Source organism: Carassius gibelio, chromosome B8 (genome assembly GCF_023724105.1).
Source record: "Carassius gibelio isolate Cgi1373 ecotype wild population from Czech Republic chromosome B8, carGib1.2-hapl.c, whole genome shotgun sequence".
NCBI lineage: Eukaryota > Metazoa > Chordata > Actinopteri > Cypriniformes > Cyprinidae > Carassius > Carassius gibelio.
This window is the reverse complement of record NC_068403.1, coordinates 13,180,240-13,196,041: the sequence shown is the minus strand read 5'-3', so window position 1 is coordinate 13,196,041 and position 15,802 is coordinate 13,180,240. Positions and strand designations below refer to the sequence as shown.

At 36.2% G+C, this 15,802-nt stretch overlaps 1 protein-coding gene across 2 annotated transcripts in view; it reads right to left on the bottom strand.

The window, feature by feature from the left end:
* Positions 1–292: 292 nt before the first annotated feature.
* LOC127962906 (copine-5) overlaps positions 293–15,802 on the bottom strand; it is a 68,415-nt gene continuing 52,905 nt past the window's right edge. For both annotated transcript variants that reach the window (XM_052562505.1, XM_052562506.1), the window contains 7 exons: positions 13,976–14,022; positions 13,689–13,870; positions 12,785–12,912; positions 9,346–9,448; positions 4,473–4,530; positions 3,881–3,954; positions 293–3,373 (listed from right to left, as the gene is read on the bottom strand). In XM_052562505.1, coding sequence (XP_052418465.1) covers positions 3,185–3,373; positions 3,881–3,954; positions 4,473–4,530; positions 9,346–9,448; positions 12,785–12,912; positions 13,689–13,870; positions 13,976–14,022 — 781 coding nt within the window. In that variant the 3' untranslated portion in view covers positions 293–3,184. The remainder of the gene's footprint in view (positions 3,374–3,880; positions 3,955–4,472; positions 4,531–9,345; positions 9,449–12,784; positions 12,913–13,688; positions 13,871–13,975; positions 14,023–15,802) is intronic.

Genomic DNA, 15,802 nt, shown 5'->3' with positions numbered 1-15,802 from the left:
CTTTGAGAAGAGGAAACTCACCCATGTACATCATCTAAACACTGCGATCAGAGGCTAGTGACTAATCGCTCGGAATGAATATAAGGAACTAAAGGGAATAGACTTATGTAAATGCACATCTCTGGAGGGCCCAGTCATGGCATCTAACATGAATTAATGAGAAAATCTCTCTGCTCCCCCATTAAAGGCTGCTTCAGTTTGTAATAGACTCCAACAGTTTGTAACTGATGGATTTATTCATGAAGAAGAAACTCATGCATAGAAAAAAAAACTCTCTCTGATTTTCTCGAAAAACGTTGTCATTGTTTTATTCATTGTCATTTTTAAGGCAATCCATTACAAATTTCACACACCACGGGAATGACAACAGCAATGTTCTATGTTCAGCTTGGAAATAGCTCATCATGCATATCGACTGAGATAAAGAGAGACAAAGAAGACAAAACGAGAGAAAGAAAAGGAATATAGCAAGGATGGGATGCGTCATGCTCTGGATTTCGATTATGAGATGAGCCGCAGAGTCTTAACGCAAAGCAATAGGCCAGTTCGTCACCCCATCGGCTATTTTGGCACAATCATGCATATCTCACAGAGGAAACGTTGGCACTGGACAAGGGCCACGTCTTTAACACATAATTTACATTTTTCCTACTATTATCTCTTCTCAATGGTTTTGTAAACTACTATATGACTTTTATTATATTGGGATAAAAAAAAATAGTATTTGCAAAATCTACACCATGCCATAAAATTAACCTATTAACATTCTCTGGATAGTGATATACATGTGTTTCAGGACGCCTGTAATTTGTTCTTCGGATTTACAAGCCACCTAGCAGCAATGCGCTCATAAATATAAATTAAAATTTTTAATTTTAAATTAAATTTAAAAATTAAATGTATGCATTTAGCAGACGCTTTTATCCAAAGCGACTTACAGTGCATTCAGACTATCAATTTTTACATATTAAACAGGATTTTAAAAAAAGTTACATTTATGCAAGTAGAAATTTCAGGCTTATATTTGAGAAACAGAATTCAATAATAAAAAAGCAAAATATAAAGGAGAAACATGAAAAATAATGTTCCTCTCAACAGTAAAAGGACTATAATCTTTTAGTTATTAACTATCCATTAACAATATAAAATGAAGAGTAAATAAGCCTTTAAAATCAATACACCTGTTAACACTCTCAAACAAACCCTTTCACCCAATGCTCCCTTTGTCAGACTTAATCTTCACCTCCTAATTGATTGATGGATCACTTCATTCTCAGTAACTCCAGGTGTGCTAATAACTCTGTAAAAGAAAGGTGTGTTTAAACACAAGTCTTGATTTTGTAGCTTCAGGACCAGTGGAGATTTGAAAATAAAACTAGAGTTCATCTTCACAGTTCATAATCTACACTATAATAACAGATACATGTTCTAAAACCAAAACATTGGTACAAGTTCGGACAAACAAGCAAAGATATAAAAATTTAACCGGACAAGGAGAAAATGTATCAAAACTGTGGGTAAGAACAAGTATAAACGGCCCTGCTGTCCAAAAAAAGTCAGTCAGTATTTACTGATACAAACAGATTTGTCTGTGATAGTGATTATTTATTTTCAGAATGGATCTCAGACAAAAAGAGGCTGTATGCTAGACAAGAATAAATCTTACAGCTAACATTTTCTGAGATTTAACTGAATATCTTAATCCTCTTAAGGTTTTATGTTATCAACATGCGCTTCCTTAGTAATAATACTGCATATTAAATACTATTTCTAATTTATGTTTGCTATACATTATTAATGTAAACTTACTGTATGTAAGGCAAGTTTATGGAATTTATTTGTTCTCGATGCTTGTCCTGTTATTACGCCAATGCAAAAAATTATTTAAAGCTAGAAACAAAACGGCATTATGTTTGCACTGCGAGTAATGCAATTTCAGCTGCATGCAATAAGTCTTTCATCTTTTGAAACCAGTAAGACAATTCCTGTCATGGTGAAGAATAGAAAAGTGTTTTAAACACCAGGGAAAATCCCAGGAATGAGGGAGCTAAGGTTAAGCGTGACATCAGGTGAGTCGGACATTGCTCTGAGAGAAACAGCAGACGCTGCCTCATCTCCAATCATCTTTAGCAGCGAGCAGCGAGATATCTCTCATGGTTCCCCTGATGCCTCACATGTGTCTGAGGAGCTGCTGTATAATATCAAGATATTCCGGCTCCGGAGTATTATGGAATTAGAAGGGCAAATTAAAGTAAATTTAGTAAGCTGATTGTTCCTGAAATTTCAGTCTGAAATTTTCAGAATCTGTGACTTCTGATTAACATTTACAAATGTTACAGCTTTAAGAAAATATTTGTGCTTCTCTTAGACTTTTACAATGGATTTTTCTTAACTAATTTCATCTAAAGTACGTAAATACATTTAATACAATGTTTTAATGCCATGTACAATTGTTTTTACCTGGATTTCATGCTTAGAATAGAAAATCTTGTTTATCATGGCTCTAAAAAGCTATAAATGGGACACTGCAATGGGAAATATAACTTTGTACTAAAAAGACTTTGCTCAAACCACCATAACACAACTATCTACAAATTCTAGAAACAAATCAAACAGTTTACTTAATTGTAATACTACAGGGTATAATATTTCAAACAACCACTTATATTTTCACTAATATATTTTTTTAATCAGACTTTCTAGGGATGCTCTTGTTTGCCTCCTCTGGCAGATACAAGGGAGATTTTCCTAATATAACACACAGTCCCCCTCACATGCTATATGAGACACAAGAGCTACAGTGTTTTTATAGATGTTGAGATGTTAGAGATTTTAAATAAGCAGAAAATTGCATTTCTTGCGCAGATCTTCTCCATATATCCAGCAACGTTGGACGTATGAATCTGAATGAGACTGATTCAAACTATAAATGTTGGCTAATTTGTGAAGAAATTATGAGGAGGACACCAACTCACAGATCGATAAGTACTGTTCTCTTCAGTTCAACCTCCAGAACACAGATAGAGTTTTCAATTTCTCCTGTGTATGAGATCAAAAAAACGGGAATTGAAACCATCCGCTCTCCTAGACGCCTCCCACTGAATCAGTTGTATTGGATTTTATACGAGATCCAAATTGGAGGTGACATAACATCGCCTGTTTTCTTTCAGCAGGCTGGGTAAACTCATACGGTGGGGGTTGGGCTGAGCCCAGGTGGGCTGTAGTCTGGTGGTGTCTGGTTGGGCTTGATGCCCCTTGACTTCATATATAAAATTAACTGATCCGGGATCTCAGCCAGGACATCCTTGGCAAGCCGTGCCATGCTCAGGACATGGTTTCCTGTCCTATCCATGTAGTCTCTGAATGGTACGAACTGCAGGCAGAGATAAGATTAAAAAGCAGTTAGCTATAGTGGTTTAATTTATTCCCTGAATAATTTTCATGTTTTTGTTTTTTCAAGTCTAAGTAACTGAAATACCCATGTAAACAATGTAACCCAGTTGTTCCACACACACACACAAATACTCTGGATTCTTTCATTATTTATAGGCTGTACAAGCGTTGTTGTTGTTTGTTAGCTTATTTTTTTCATGTGTGATGTTGCAGTGTACTTTGAATCTGAGATGTCTGTAAATGTAGGTCACCTAAAGTTATTCCTTTAGAAACTTCCCCAAAGAGTTATATTACTTTGACTCTGCTTTTGCTGAGAAATGCGTACATTTCATTCCCAACCGAAACAGTGATTATGAACGAATCAAAACTATCAGAACAATCCTGAATTACGACCACTTTTCACCATCAAATATTGTATGTGTGTGTGTGTGTGTGTGTAAACATATGAATTCATACATATACAAATATATAGTACATATGTACATACCTGTACAATATCCCTCTCCGCCAGCTTTCCTCTTGAGGATATTCTTACATCATCGCCGTCCAGTTCAACCATGGCTAAAAAGTGAGATCATCATGTTATCTGCCCTCCAGCCAATAAAACAATCTGGAGCCTTTCGCCCCAGCATGACACCAACATTTACCTCTTTGCTGGAACATTATGAAAAGCCAAACACAAATACTAAAAGCAGATGGTGAGACATGCTAATTATATTGAACAGCTGTGAGATCTGGGTGTTGACATCTGTTTATCAGTCCAAAACCCTAAACCTTACCAATTAGGTGACTTTTCATCCAGAAACTCTACTTTATGGGAATGCAAACTGTGGAGTTGCATTTATGCATTCAAGTTTTAAACCTCCATGTGGGAATACTATTATTAGCTGAGTTAATAGTTAAAAAACAGTAAGGAAGATGCTGAGTACAAACAGGCAATAAAGGATTATGTAGAACATTTTCTTCTTGTGTTTGCAATACATTAAATATAGTAAGAGTAAATAAAGAGAAAAGAAAATGGAGAATATAGCAGAAGAGATATAAAGATGAAACTAAATAACAATAATTTAATGTCTTACCGTCAAACTCAGCTTGGCCAACTCCAACAATAATAATGGACATAGGTAGTTTTGCCGCCTGAGAAAAGAAAACAGAGAAGATAAATTCTACTTCATGACGAACAGTTAACATACTCAGATACGATCCAAAAATTACTGTTTGATTATTCAGATTTCAAAATTTCTGTTAAGATCATTCAGATTTACTGTAATGTACTGACCTATTCAACACCGAACAGTACAGAAAAAAAAAAAAAAACATCGGAACAACATTATATCTTGCACTTGTATTGGCTTAGCATCATTACAGTCATGGACAAAAATATCGGCACCCTTGGTAAATATGACCAAAGAAGGATGTGAAAATTAATCTGCATTGTTAATCCTTTTGATCTTTTATTTTAAAAATGCACAAAAAATGTATCCTTTCATTGGATAATAAGAATTTAAAATGTGGGAAATATCATTATGAAATAAAGGTTTTTCTCAAATACTCGTTGGACACAATTATTGACACCCCTAGAAATTCTTATGAGTAAAATATCTCTGAAGTATATTCATATTCACAATTTTCTGCACTCCAGCATGATTATAAACATGAAATTAACCAACCATGGCTTCCTGTTTCACAGAAATATAAGGAGGAGTGGAAAAAAAGCCAATTTCCCTTAATCATCCATCAAAATGGAAAAACCAAAGAATATATTTCAGATGTGCAGCAAAAGATAATTGAACATCACAAATTAGTGAAGAGGCTTTAAGAAAATTCTTCATCGTCTGGAATTCAAATAGGACTGGCTTCTATGGAGAGATGAAACTAAACAATTAGCTTTTTAGCAGCAAACACTCAAGATGGGTTTGGTGCACACAGAGATAAAAAAGTACCCCTTGTGTACAATGAAATATATAATTGTATTTTTGATGTTGTGGGCCTTTATTTCTGCTGGAGGTCCTGGACATCTTGTTTAGACACATGGCATCAAATACAACATATAAAAAATCAGTAAGTGATTGACTCTGTTAGAAATCTTATAATGGGGCATGTTTGGATCTTCCAACCGTACACTAATCCAAACACAAACCTCAAAAACAACACAGAAATGGGTCACTGAGCTCAAAACCAAGCTTCTGTTATAGGCATTCCAGTCCTCTGACCTGAACCCTACAGAAAATGAGAGGAGTGAACTGAAGAGAAGCACCAACATGGAGCTGGGAATCTAAAGGGTCTGGAGAGATTCTGGATAAAGGAATTGTCTCTCATCTCTTGTCAGGTGTTTTCTAACCTCATCAGGCATTATAGGAGAAAAATAGACCTGTTAAACCGGCAAATGGAGGTTTCAAAAAGTATTGAATAAAAGGGTGCCGTTAATTGTGGCTTTAGAGAAAAACATTTATTTCATAGTGATATTTCCCCCATTTTAAATTCTTATTATCCAATGAAAGGATAATTTTTTTTTAGATTTTTTTAAATAAAAGATCAAAATGATTAACAATGCAGATGAATTTTCACAGCCTTTCTTTGATCATATTTACCAAGGGTGCCAATATTTTTGGCCATGATTGTATATAACACATTATTTAACTGAATCATTTAGCTGTTTTACAGTCTAATAAGAATCTCATATAAATCACAAAACAAAAACTCTCCTTATGTAAAATACAATCATTTTAGGGTCAAATACAGTTTCATACATTTAATACACAGCTTGTGATAGCAGTAACAAAAGAAAACGAGTTGTCTATTTCCGAACATGTTAAGCCAGTCGGGTTTGAAAGAGCGCTGGGACTTTGACTGTGATGGCTTGAAAAGAATATTTTGACAGCGTGATTTTTTTCACATACAGTGAGGTGAAAGCCATGCATTATTCAGAACCCTCCTGGATCAACATTCTCTCTCCTTGCTAACTGTCCCTGTTCCTGATATGATGCCTGACTGACAGGTCGAATCCCATTTATCACAGAAGTAAAGAGTGAGCTAGCTCAGAGGCTGCTTACCAGTGACAGCAGATAACCAGAAAACCACAGGATATTCAGAGTAACAAAGACTTCCGGTGGTTTGAAATGAAAAACAATTGCATATAATGCATCACACATGATCCCAGCTGAAAAAGGCTAAAATACAAGAAATACATACAAGAGGAAACATGATTTCTTTGAAATGTAATCTGAAGAGTTTATAATGAAATATACCTTTAATATATAAAATATATAAAGAGAGAAATATTAAAGGCTCCTGAGGGTCTGAATTTTAAAAGAGCTCCCACAGAGGGCCCGTGAAAGCCTGTTGAGAGGAATGAATAATTTGTCGAATAAAGCTGACTGGACACACACCCTCAGTCACACTGATAAGTTTGTGTGCTATAATGGAGTTAGAATTGGAATTTCACCGGGGGTCACACAAAAGCACATCACACTAGATGAAAAAGAGCCACACACAAACACACACACACACACAAACAGCACAGCACAGCACAGCACAGCACAGCACAAACAAACAAACCCTAAACTGTGTGGCCTGGAAAACTAATCAAACCAAATGAGTGATTTAGATCATTAATTACTACGATTCACAGATCGATTTCTTCAATAACCCCTGAGCTTTATGTGGGAAACCAAAAGATGGACTCTATAAATTGTCAGGCAGAATCAACTAACTGCTTCTTTTAGAATTTCAAACCTATAGTGGAGATTAGTATGAATAAATGAAATATATTTATATTAGTTTTCACTGTATGTTTCTTTGTTTCTCACTTTACTAGCTTTCAGTGAGGTTTTGTTTGTTTAAAGAATAAAACTGCACACACAACTTACAGGACTTAAAGTCGGTCTGAACTTTTTGCGTGAGATTGTAACAGCAAGGTATATGAACATTAACAGCGTTTTTCTATATCTCTTATACATGTTTAGTATGAATACCTTTATACTCATAATACAGAAATAAATCAGCCAATAATTATTCTATTCACTTGTGTTGTGATGGGGATGGTATTGGTCCCAGGCAGTTTTTTGTCTACCAGTCAATCCCTGTCTGTGTGCATTGTGCAGACAGGACATTGAGTGCTTGGTGCCAATGGGCAAGGATTATAAAAACATATTTATGGGTTGGAAGTAGGTCAGCATTTCCAGAAATGCTCACGGGGGACAGAGGCGGTCATGTGTTAAAAGAAATAGAGCCGAGAAGATGAGTCTAAACAAACACATTTCACACACACTTCATGAATTCACTGCTCTATTTCCTGTAGGTCTTTCCTTCAAGTACTTCTCTCGCAATCTCTCTTGCTCACTTGTTTGTTTACTTTCCCTCTCCCTCTTGTTTCTCCCTGTTTTCCTGACTTTTTTCATTTAACAAATACCTCTCTCAGCCATGAAATAAGTACGGATTACTGTGAATTATGTGATGTGACACATTTGCAGCTAGCCTGTAATAAACGCTGTGAATTAGTGTTTTTTTGTCCGCTGAGCCACATAACTTCTTTAGTGTATTCTAAAGTAGAATATATATATATATATATATACTAAAATGTATCTGAAATACATTTGTTTTATGCTAATTGCTGAAGTCCAATTAAAGATATACTGGAGTAGATATTTGATCGTGCTAAAATGGAACTATTGCAAGTACACTTCAGGTACACTTATATTATCCAAAGATTATACAATCTGCATCAATAATGACATTAAAACACATTTTAGGCTTAATTTTAAGAAATGTATATTGTGCACAATTAGCACTCCAGGTAAAGTTTAATTAAAATTTTTATACCAGTAAGTCTTGAGCGATATTTCATTAAATATGTAAATAAATTTGAACTTCGTATGAAATAATAAAATTTTGAATATATTATTTTTTACTAGGGATGCAACATATTAATTAAAAGTGAAATTTTGAGGTAGAAATACTCTGAAATAATATTTTTTTCGTAAAACATACTCCAATAATCCTTTTTTTTATTTGCATGTTTAAAATGTTTTATATATTGTATATACTGTAAACCAAGACAGAAATACTGATTAAAATATTTACAGTGTAGCTGTAGTATATTAGATTTTTGTTTATTAAAACATTTACCCTCAGTTGCTCTATGAGAATACAGATATAAGAGACTTATAAAAAGGTTAAAAAATACCTTTGCTTCTCAAGTTTATTTAAAGATGTTTAGATATTTTTACTGGGAAACGAGACTAAATAATGAGTAAAAATTGTTATTTTAGAATCTAGAATTTTTGTTCGAAAAACACCAATGGTCAAAATTATTGATAACAAAAGCCAATGACCATTCAGTCCATGGAATTAACCTACATCTCATTTCAGCTACTTCAGCTAGAATATATATAAGAGACCAAATCACTGTGAGTGCAGAGAATCAGCATTCAGAGTGAGAGAGTGAGAGCTCATTTGTATCTAATCAGTTTAAAAAGACCAACAGAAAAAAGCATAAGAGTGGACTTTCCATAGCGGACTTCAATAAAAACCACTCAAGTCCTAAAAACGCATAACACACATGAAGTGTCCAGCCATTCAAAGTGCATGAACCCGTATCAGTCAGTGCAGAAATGTTACCGTGTGACCGAGATCCAAAGCATGATGGGTAGAGGGTGAAGAAGAGACAGAGCAGCAGGCAAGATCTTAAAAGGAAGGTGTGGCTGTTTTAATAATGTGACTAAACAGTCGCAAATTCCCTTTAAATCCAGTCTGCTGGGTAACCATAGCAACGGAGACAGGCGAATCCCATTAGGTGCGGAGAGGACCTCCGGAAGACCCAAAAAGCACCTGAACTCTTCTTTAACTTTGCCTGGGGGGCAGTTGTGATGCAGTGTTGCACCAGAATATGATGATGTAAACAGTTTTTGAAGAGAGTAGGCGAGAGACAGAGAAAGGTCAAGGATAACTCACATTGACGATGGCTTCTTTAGTCTGAGCCATATCTGATATCACACCGTCTGTGATGATGAGAAGCACAAAGTACTGCGAGCCGTCTTGAACCGCTGCAGCATACCTGTGCCCAGTCACACACACATACACACACACAATCACATTTTCACATTAACAAACATATTAGCAGAAACCGTCATGATCCAAATCACCCAAATGAACCATAACCCAGTTATGAAAATCTGTTAATGCTGGTGCCGTTGATTGTTTGTTGGATAACACTGCGGATGAATAATGAAAGAATGAGCATCCTCAGTGAACACTTAGAATTCAGCGCTGAGCCTCATGCATATATATATTTGCTCTGGGACGTCCCTGTGCTATTGACACAGCTCTTCTGCCTTCATCAAAATCCCATAATGCTCTTTGTGATGCAAAACACTTTACAGAAGCTATGACAGGAGATCTGGTCTCTCGGAGGTCTGCACACGGTCACAGCAACATGAAACAAATACGTTATGCTTGTTAAATCATCATTTTGACAATACGTACAATCACTATTACATAAGCTATAGTGTTCATGAGAACAGAAGCCTGTGTCTGCCTCAGAATACAAAACAGAAGAAGTCAAGTGCGACTTTTTGAAATTATTATTTTATTCCTCAGCTACACAATTGACACTTTATTCAAGAGTTCACAATTACATATAATCAGCTGAAGTATTATAATGCATATTTGGCGTTCTGTCTGGGGAAGGGCTCTGAGCTCGGGAATGGCCCGGACCAAGAGTACCCCTCCCCACCCCCCGTATATAAAAGTGTAAAATTAACTCTAGTGGAGGGGGATGCTGATTGCTGATAAACAGTCAATGGAGACAGGTAGGCTAAGTCAGCTGTATTTATACCCAAGAGTTGATTATCTTAAGTGGGCTCCACCTGTGCTAATTAGGCTAAGTGTCGTGCTCCTCCCGAATCTTGTTAATGAAACTACATTAGTTCAAAATTGTCACTTTGTTGCACATAATTGTGATTTTATATCTCACAGTTGTGACTTTCTCGCAGTTGTAATCACTTTTTTAGTTTTGACTATTTCTTGCAATTTTAACTTTGATTCTCATAATTGCAACTTTACATCTCACGATTTTAACTGTTTCCCAAAACTGCAATATTATATAGTATATCTCACTATTGTGACTTTCTCAGTTTTCTCTCAATTTCAGCTGTTTCTCATAATCGGGACTTTATTCACTTTATTATCACTTTATATTTTATCTCTGTTTCTCAATTGTTTTTTTCTCACAGTTGATACTGTTTCTCACAGTTTCAGCTTGGTTACACAATTACAATGCTTATATCTCTCGTTACTTTGTTTCTCACAACTGTGACTAAATATTTCATTTGTTTCTCTTTCTCGGTGACATTTGACTATTTCTCACTGTTGCGACTTCACATGTCAAAATCTGGTTTTATTTATTGTTTTTATTTGACAGTTACTAGTTTTATTTTTTACTCCAAGGTGAAAACTGTCCTTCATACATCAATACCCGGGACAGCCTGAAGAATATGCAAAGAGAAGCAGCACCCTAAACAGTGAACTTAAATGTAAGGGCACATTAGTGACACTATTGATGTGTTGATTACAGCAACACATTTGTGTGACCAGCATGAACACGGTGTGAAATCTGTGTGGGAGAATCTTTCACCCTCAAGCCAAATTCCTGATTCCTATTGAACTGACTATATTTGGCCTTAAAATTCACCAAACAATAGAAAATGTGACTATGATAAAAGATCTCCAAAAGATCATCAGTTGTGTTCTATGAGCCCCTGTTTTTCTAATATTTAAGATGTCGACTCTGGCTATGAAATTTTAGCCAACAAGTCCCAAAAAATAAACTGTCTGCACACTTGAAATCCTTTAAACATATTTAATCACCAAGCTTTCGGTCAAACAGGCATACCCTGAGGATGGTCGTTTGACCGAAAACTTGGTGATTAAATTAGCTTAAAGGATTTCAAGTGTGCAGACTAGGGAAACCCGGTATTAAACTGGCCCCGGGGCTAAATTATGAAAGGCCGTAGTATCAGTAAGATCTGACGGCATCGGTTCTGCTTTCGGTACTGGAGGGAAAAAAAATAACTTATACTATGTATTTTTGCTTAATAATGTTGTCGTGCACATTTTATCTCGCCAAACATTTCTAATGTGCGATCATATTAAGACGTTTGTCTGTGAGATCTGCAAGAACTCGCATGTACGCCGCGGAGGCTGTCTGTCAGTCACACACACACAACAAGAACGAGCGCGGTACACGCATAACAGTTTCAAAACTCCCGCTTAATACAAAGAGTGACGATTGCGGAGAGAGCAAAACATTCCAAAGTGTGGTTATACTTCACTAGAGTTAATGCTGACAACCCTCGTTGTCATAAGTGCAGAACAATATTTACATGTAAGGGCGGAAACACAAGCAATCTGTCAAAGCATCTTTCAAAAGTGCATTATGTGTATCGACTGCCTAGCTAGCTCGCCTCTGGTTGTTGCCCCATCTACGTCAGGTATGTATGCTAAAATCATGTTGAATCAACGTTGTTCACGTCATTTAAAATAAATGTAAAATCTGCCTGGTTTGCTAACCTTACGTAGAAATTCTGTTGATTTCTTTTGGGAAAAATGAGAATGAAATCAACATATTTTCTACTTGTTTTTAAAATTCCAAATAAGGAAAAATCAGTATATAAATGTAAACATTTATTTGGCTAACTTAAATGCACAGCACCTTAAGTTAGTTTACAAAATAGCCAATTGCCACATTTTGCAACCTTTTTATTATATATATATATATATATATATATATATATATATATATATATATATATATATATATATATATATATATATATATAAAATTTATTTTTAGTTTTTTTTTTTAAGCTGCAGCTACTATGAACCAACCAACTCATAAAAAATAAAATAAAGAAATGTTAATTCTGTTCTCAAATTGTTCTTAAAAAAACACACACACACACACACACACAACACAAAGTACCGATAAGAATACCGTTAAAGTACCGGACTGTTAAGCAGTATCGGTAAGAGTAGTAATACCGTTAAAACCTTAACGATACCCATCCCTAGTGCAGACAGTTTATTTTTTGAGATTTTCAGTCTTGTTTGTCTGGCACCTTGGTGGTCATGAGTGCAGTGTAACTCCTCCTTAGCCAACAAGTCCCAAAACAGATGAAAATGTGATCTTTTGTTTTTCCAAAACTGTAAAGGCAAATCTCAAAATAAAGTCTGTCATGACTAACATTTTTGCTTGACTGAGCAAAGGCCATTTAATAGGACCATTTTCTATTCATTTGAGTGTAGAAATCAATCTCAGAACTGGTTTACACAGGATAAGTTTCCAACTCTGTCAGCATGCTCCTTTGAGCAAATGCTGTTGCATTTTTCTTACCTTGCTACATGGTTGATGACAGGAGCAAAATTGGTGGGTCCGTAGAGCTGGACAGTCTTCAGGCTCTCGTGGTAAGCCTCTAGGATACCCTCCATCCCATTGCAGTATGGGTTATCTACATTACCATTCTTCAAAGAGAACACCAGAGATCAGTTAACACTATGCCTCTACTATCAAGGCCAACTCAGCAGACTTATCAGAATATTTTACATTTCTCAAGATATCCATCATTGTTCATTTGAATATAAAACTTTAGAGCACAGAGTATTCATTTCGGTGTCTATGCAATAGAATCTGCGCCACATCAATGAATTTTACTGTGGATCAATTGATTTCAATGGCGATTATGCGTCTCAGGCTGCATACTAAAAACCAATTTTGCACATTCATATTCTTTAAACGTACCATCAAAACTTTCTCTAGTGTGGCGGCCTTAGGGATCTCAGAATCTGTTCGGTATTTTATGATTCATCATTAGATAATTATTCATGCTCTAAGGACAGTGATACTTGAAAAGTGAAGCAGCAAGAATGAAAATGGACAGTCATGATCCTAAGTTCCAGCACAGGGAGAAAGAGGTGGAAGGAGGAGTAGCTGACGGAGGACTAAAAGAGAAAGAGCGAGCGAAAACTAATTAAGAGATTCAAAATGCTCGACGAGATGAGGGTTTGGCACACACACATCATGAATGCTTGGGTAACGTTAATGAGCAGGAGTGTCAGGAGAGCCTTATTTACACATTAAACAGATTTAACCGAGCATTTCTAATTACAATATCACCAACATATGTGCAAACAACTAAATAAATACTTCAAAACAACCATAGATACCCTCACACATTAAAATTCACAAACCAACATTACTCAGAGTGTCACATAATCTATCATATCTAGGAAACAGGTACCAGGGGAAATTCATGGGAAACCCGGCCATCAGGAGGAAGCTTGGCTCCAAAGCCCAATGCAGGAAACATCTTATCGCTGTCATAGTCCTGAATGATCTCGCCCACGGCCTTCAACGCCATGGCATACGCGTTCATCTGATAGGGGTTCATGTAATGCAGGGAGGTAGACTGAGAAGGGTTCCCTAGAGTTTAAAGAGAGAGACAAATCATAAATTAAGGCAAAATCTGATTCTGTCCAATCAATCAACCAACCAATCCAATCAACACTGAAAAAAAATGATCCTTACCATTGGACGCAGTGAAGTCAATGGCCACTGTGAAATGGATCTGAGTGCTAGAGAGAGAGAGAGAAAAAGGAGAACGTAAGAATATCAAATGAAAGAATTTCAATATAAGCCGACATTTTCACACATTACAGATGTGAGAACCTGAGGGTGAGGCTTAACAAAGGTGATAGATCCTGATTCACCCCAAATTGTGGCACAGATCACATTTCCAGCTTGAAAACACTCCAATGTTTCCACTCCCGCTGTTCGAGAGGTTGGTGTAATTACCATCCGCAGCCCTGCACTGTCGTCTCTCTCACCTGACAGGCAGACAGCCAACCACCCGCTCAGCAGCCAGACGTTCCTCACAATCAACTCTGCCTTGTGGGCAGATCCAACATCTATGTAAACCCACTTCTTGTTCCTCATTTTTTAAAGGGCAACAGTGAAACTGGTCTCAGAACAGCAGTCGAGGAAGAATTCCACATACAAAACCGCCAAACATCACATATTTGGTCACAGCTCCTATGCTCCTATACTGTAACCAGTGGGAACTCCCATTTAGTTCTGTATTACTGATGCTTATCATGCAGAGAGACTGGCTGGAGGACAGTACATTCACTAGACACAGTATGGAGCCAGTGATTACCCACTGATTCTGATAGCTAGAGTTCAATGGGCATCAGTGCACAGTGCAGGGACGTATCTTTTAAATAACAGCCCTTTGGATTACAATTTCATTCAAGCAATCCAAAGAAGAAATTTTATAATGTATATCAGTGTATTATATACAGTGGAGTCCAAAATCTACAAGTAAAAATGGCATATTTTTATACATTTTATTTGTCATTTAATAACTTATTAGTCACAAAATATTTATTAGTATTATTATTTTTCATTTTCACTGTTTCAGTTTATTCCAGGTTCAAGATACTGTAAATTTCACTGGAATTAAAGCAATGCTCCCATGGCACATAAATAAATAAACAAAAAAATAAAAATGTCCCAGTTAGTTTTCTACTGTCGTATCTCAATACAATGTAAAAAAATAATAATAATAATAAAAAAATGAATACAAATAAATAAGCATAAAAACGTAAGCATACATAGGTCCAAATATTTCGTCTCACTCAGAAAGCATTATCCTTTGTAAAACTGCTTTGGTACAATATCTATTGTGAAAATATGTGAAAATCTTGTTAATACTGGCATTTTAAATGGCCATGACACATTGAATTGAATAACAACCATTTTTGTTTAGTTTGCTTTTGTTTTCCTCTTTATCTGCCTTTACATGAACAGAAAGCACTGACCTCACAGAAAACAATCTGAACACCTGCACAATTGAACTGACAAACAAGTTTTTCTGCTGCTGATGGGAGTACAGAACACTTGTACAGCTAACCTCTGAAGCGCTGAAAAATATCATAATGACATCTAACATCTGAATCTCAATGGCTCTCCCCTTTCAGCATGAACTCTGTGCTCTCAGTGCAAATGAGAAGTGAGCTCTGGACGAGAATGTCGGAAAGCATGGAGTCTGAAGTCAGTGAATATTTATGAAACATTTGCACACACACACAAAGACACTATCCTCTGATGCGAGTGGGTAAAACGCAAAAACGAAATGGGGAAAAAAACATTTCAAAGAAGGCCCTGATCAACATGCGTCTACAGCTGTCATTCAAACACAACCCCTGCAGCGAGATGTTTTCCTAAGAGCTGATTCATCAGTGATGGGTCAGCAGAGAGTAATTATGTATTTCAAAAATCCAATGATTCGGGCCAAATCATATTCATATGCAACACAGGGGTATTGTGTTTATGCAAAGACCTTGGTTGAGGACC